The sequence below is a fragment of the Pristiophorus japonicus genome, chromosome 6, assembly GCF_044704955.1.
Source record: "Pristiophorus japonicus isolate sPriJap1 chromosome 6, sPriJap1.hap1, whole genome shotgun sequence".
Taxonomy (NCBI): domain Eukaryota; kingdom Metazoa; phylum Chordata; class Chondrichthyes; family Pristiophoridae; genus Pristiophorus; species Pristiophorus japonicus.
The window spans coordinates 170,112,482-170,118,177 of NC_091982.1; the positions used below are offsets into that span (position 1 = coordinate 170,112,482).

Below are 5,696 nucleotides of genomic sequence, written 5' to 3' on the forward strand. Positions count from 1 at the left end.
CGTTCTGTAGTGAGAAACGATTAATAGTTACTTTATAATCGCCGCAAATCCTGACTGTGCCATCACTTTTGAGTGCTGGGACAATCGGGCTGGCCCACTCGCTGAATTCCACTGGGGAGATGATGCTCTCGTGTTGCAGCCTATCCAGCTCAATTTCCACTCTCTCCCTCATCATGTGAGGTAACGCTCATGCCTTGTGGTGAATGGGTCGTGCCTCTGGGACCAAGTGGATCCGCACCTTCGCCCCGGAAAAGTTTCCAATGCCTGGCTCAAAAAGGAAGGAGATTTGTTAAGTACCTGGGTACATGAGGCCTCATTGACATGTGATAGCACTCGGATGTCATCCCAGTTCCAGCGGATTTTGCCCAGCCAGTTCCATCCAAGCAGTGTGGGGCCATCGCCCGGGACAATCCAGAGTGGCAGTTTGTGCACCATGCCCTCGTAGTTTACCTTGACCATGGCGCTGCCCAGGACAGTGATAGCTCTTTGAAGTATGTTCTCAGTTTCATGTGGATGGGGCTCAGGGCTGGTCTGAGTGCCTTGTTGCACCACAGTCTCTCAAACATCTTTTTACTCATGATGGATTGACTAGCACCAGTGTCCAGTTCCATGGCTACGGGTAAGCCATTCAATTTTACATTTAACATTATAGGTGGACATTTTGTCAAAAATGTGTGCACCCCATGTACTTCAGCATCTGCCTCTTCTCTCTGAGGCTCAAAATTGCTTTGATCCACCATGGTTCGATCTTCCTCTGCCACGTGGTGGTTAGCAGGTTTTGCAGAGCTTGCAGCTCATCTGCAAGCTTGTTGGAGGTGCCCCATTGTCCCACAGCTCTTGCAAACATACCCTTTGAAGCGGCATGAATAGGCTGAATGGAAGCCTCCACAACATCAACAAGGTATGAATTGCCTTGCATTCATCCTTTGTTGGGGACTCTGAGTCATCTGGATCACCTGAGGCCTGCTGGCAGTTGCAGACTCGTGGTTTCTGCCCTGTACATTTCTGCTAACAAACAAAGTCCCAGTTAATTTATGAATATTGCTAGCACTTGTGTGCTGAGAGATTTCTTTGGTGTTATCACTGGTGGACATAAATGCCTGTCCTATCGCAATGGCCTTACTGAGGGTCGGTGTCTCTACAGTCAAAAGTTTTCGTAGGATGGTCTCGTGGCCAATGCCCAGTACAAAAAAGTATCTGAGCATTTGCTGCAGGTAGCCAGCAAACTCACATTGTCCTGCAAGTCGCCTTAGCTCGGCGACGTAGCTCGCCACCTCCTGACCTTCACGTGTAGAACCAATACCTCGCCATCAGCACGCTCTCCCTTGGGTTAAGATGCTCCCGAACCAGTGTACACAACTCCTCATATGACTTATCTGTGGGTTTCACCGGAGCCAGAAGAGTCTTCATGAGGCTGTAGGTCGGTGCCCCACAGACCGTGAGGAGGACTGCTCTCCTTTTTGCAGCGCTTCCTTCTCCATCCAGCTCGTTGGCTACAAAGTACTGGTCTACTGTTCTATATAGGCTTCCCAGTCCTCACCCTCCGAGAACTCCAGGATGCCCACAGTTTGCTGCATCTTTGCGTTAGATTTATATACTCGTCGCCTAACACAGATGAGACTGCACACAGGGAGGTTAAAGTAACAGTGACCTCAGTCTTTACTAAGACACTCCAGATTGAGGAACAGGCCTTAGAGGCCGGCTTATATACAGTGTTCCCGATGGATGCTGGGATCCCTTGGGACTTGGGAATCCCTGGTGGCGGAACATGGGAGTGCATGCTTTACAGATACACAACAAGAAGATTATAATTTAAATGGAGAAAAATTGGAAAGTGCTTCAGTAGAGAGGGACCTGGGGGTCCTTGTGCAGGAAACACAAAAAGTGAGTATGCAGGTACAGCAAGAAATCAGGAAGGCAAATGAAATATTGGCCTTTATTGCAAGGGGGATAGAGTATAAAAGCAGAGAAGTGCTGCTACAACAGTACAGGGTATTGGCGAGGTCACACTTGGAGTACTGCGTGCAGTTTTGTTCTCCGTATTTAAGGAAGGATATACTTGCATTGGAGGCTGTTCAGAGAACGTTCACTCGGCTGATTCCGGAGATGAGGGGGTTGACTTATGAAGATAGGTTGAGTAGGTTGGGTCTATGATCATTGGAGTTCAGAAGAATGAGATGTGATCATATCGTAACATATAAGATAATGAGAGGACTGGACAAGTTGGATGCAGAGAGTGTATTTCCACTCATAGCAGAAACTAAAATTAGGGGGCATAGTCTCAGAATATGGAGCCGCCCATTTTAAACTGAGATGAGCAGGAATTTCTTCTCTCAGAGGGTTGTAAATCTGTGAAATTTTCTGCCCCAGAGAGCTGTGGAGGCTGGGTCATTGACTATATTTAAGGCGAAGAGACAAGGGAATAAAGAGTTATGGGGAGCCGACAGGGAAGTGGAACTGAGTCCATGATCAGATCAGCCATGATCTTATTAAATGGCGGAGCAGGCTCGAGGCATCAAATGATCTACTCCTGCTCCTATTGCTTACGTTCTAGTGGAACACTAAGTTCCTTCAGGTAATTTCCTAGCAAAAATAAATTAATTAATGTTATTAATATTTCTTTCTCCCTCTACAGATACAAATATAACTCCTTTTATAAGCCACTCTAATCAGCTGCCTTCTCCATAAGTCTGTTGCAGCAGAGGGAAATGTTAACCAATGAGTTTCTGGAGCTTCTGGTTCAATAACAGTTGGTTATATCATAACCTAAAGTGTTGCTGTTTGGACTTCCTCATGCTGCTGCGATTATTGCAGTAATTAAAATAAAACTCCCCGTTTTTGCAAACTCAAACACAGTAATCGCAACACTTGTATGCAACATATACACCGTCAATACTGAAGAAAAACATTTCACTTCTGTCAGTTACAAAATATAATGCTCTAGCACTGATAGTTGACACATGCTCTACTTGCAGTGTAGCTGAATTTTCTACCAGTCACTAACAGTAACATCTGACTGATATTAATTTCTCAAATAGTTTTGTTATAAAAAAATAAAATGTTGAAACTGTGTCAGTGTTAACGTGCAGTTATTTATTATAGTTTTCATACATTTTGGTTCAACTCAGCTGTTTATCATCTCATATCTTTGCCATTTTCCCATTCTGTGTGACTGTTAAATTAGCACAGCGTTAGCTATTGAAGAGTTGACTAAATTTACTATAATTGTGTTCTTTGATGCATTGTGAATTTTGAAACATTCTATACTCTATGGTTAAATGAATTGTTGTCTTCATAAATTCATGGAAGGGTTATAGCTTAAATTAAGGCTTTTACAAATAGGCCAGGGGGACTTGCTAGTGTATATTTCAGTAGACGTGGTGCACAAAGTTGCTCGTAAATATTAACTGCAAATGCTTTGCCACAGGCACAGTAACGACAAACAATATAAAGGTTTAACTTTTCTGTGAAATTTGCTGCAGGGCAGAGATTCTGCTACTGGAAAATGGCATCTTCACCTACGAAGCCGACATACCCCTCGAAAAAGAGAGTGAAAATCCACCCAAATACAGTGACTGTGAAATACACAGCACATTACCCACAGCCTGGAGAAGAGGGCTATGAAGAGACATACCAAGACAGTGGAAATTATGCTGAAGACAACCCAAAGAAAAAACTTCTGGGTGACACTAAAAAACGAGGAAGAACATTCTTTGGGACAATTGACGTTCGTCAGAGTTTATCAGAAGAACAGAAGGATAAAGGGCCAGGGCAACAGACTGAAAATGCTGGACAAAGTGTGGTCTCCACGCCAAGAATAACCTGGGTGGCTCTGTTTGGGGCTGCCTTGGCCCATGGTTGTGTTGCATTAATAACCCGACTTGCTGCTGATCGGTCCAAAGTGCCATCCCTGGAGCTCCTCTTCATTCGTTCTGTGCTCCAGGTCTTCTCTGTTGTGGTTGTCTGCTATGGCAGTGAACATCCTCTTGGACCCAGTGGATACAGGATGCGGCTGTTTCTTTATGGGGTGTGCAATGTCATCTCCATCACCTGCGCCTACACCTCCTTTGCGATCGTGCCCCCGAGCAATGGCACCATCATGTGGAGAGCCACCACCACAGTCTTCAGTGCCATTCTAGCCTTTCTACTGGTAGACGAATGCTTGGACTACACTGACATTGTCACAGTGGTCTGCAGCGTCTTTGGCCTTTGCCTGGTGATGATCCCCAATATCGTTGATGAAAATAATTCGTCGGTTGGTCTTTGGAAGGAAGCCTTTGGCTATACCATGACAGTAATGGCTGGGTTGACCACCGCTCTGGCCATGATCATTTACAGAGCAATCAAAGAAAAGGTTAGCATGTGGACTGCTCTTTTCACCTTTGGATGGACAGGTACAGTTTGGGGTGCATCCACAATGTTTATCCTACAAGAGCCTATTATACCATTGGATGGAGAAACCTGGGGGTATTTATTAGGGATCTGTATCTGTTCTACAGTGGCTTTCTTAGGTGTATATTATGCATTGAATCGATTCCATCCAGCATTAGTTAGCACGGTCCAACACTTAGAAATTGTAGTGGCCATGATACTCCAGTTGCTGGTCCTCCATATGTTTCCAACTGTGTACGATCTTATTGGTGGATCAATAATCATCTTCAGTGTCTTCGCACTGACTGGTTACAAGCTTTACTGGGTCAACCGGAATAGTAGGCAGGATTACCTGGAGATAACAAATTCCCCCATCAAATGAATGTTAATAATGTCATAAATAATTAGAAGATTAAATGTGAGCGAACAGTTCCATGAATGTCAAACGTGCAAAGTTCTCTTGTATTGTAGTGTCGAAAGATGGTCAATTGTTGTTATGTTCTCTGAATGTTGTGTGGAATAAAATGTGTAGCAGACAATTGTGAAGTGTCTGTATTTGTTAATCAAAAGTAACCCAGTGTACATGCAAGGCAGATCGGATACTGAATAAAGTAACATGCTATCCATGCATAGTATTGTGGAGGTTTCGCTTGACAGTTTGAAATGTTTACAAAACCTTGTGTGGTTACAATTTTCAATAATTTGATATCAAACCTGGGTAAATAAGCAGTATTAATTGAAAACATCAAGCACAATATTCTACATCCATAATGTTTTACAGTAAGTTGAAGTGGCTTTCCTTCTGAATAAGGTACTCCAATTCATTACCTTGAGGCAACGATCCAATTAAATATGTTTCTTAATGAAATTATACCAGATTAACGAGAATCTTGAATCCTCACATTTATTTACTTATTTTAATTTAGAGTAACTGTATGCATGGCAAGTGCAGTTATGCTGCCACTTTTGCATACATGGACACAGGCTGATAGGATCCGCAGATAGGTAGAGGTACAATCTGTGATTTGGCTGCATTATAACAGGAGGAGTGAACACTGCATGTGCTTCTTGCAAACTGTAGCATAATTTGGGAGCCATGACATCTCTCAGTTTGCAGCAGGTTAGAACTCTCAGATCTGTGTAGGCAAAGCTCATTGAAATTTACGGCACAGAAAGAGGCTAATCAGCCCCTTGTGTCTGAGCCGGCCGAAAAAGACTTTCCAGCCTAATCCCACTTTCCAATTCTTGGTGGGAGAAATTCTTTAGCGCCTTTGTTGTGGCGTTAATCGAGGCAGAGCGGTAATTTTAGCACCTTGAAAACTTTG

At 43.7% G+C, this 5,696-nt stretch overlaps 1 protein-coding gene across 1 annotated transcript; it reads left to right on the top strand.

The window, feature by feature from the left end:
* The first annotated feature begins 3,505 nt into the window (after positions 1-3,505).
* On the top strand, positions 3,506-4,753 carry LOC139265285 (solute carrier family 35 member G2-like). The gene has a single exon (XM_070882236.1). The coding sequence runs from the start codon at positions 3,506-3,508 to the stop codon at positions 4,751-4,753; it is 1,248 nt and encodes a 415-aa protein (XP_070738337.1).
* The last annotated feature ends 943 nt before the right edge of the window (positions 4,754-5,696 follow it).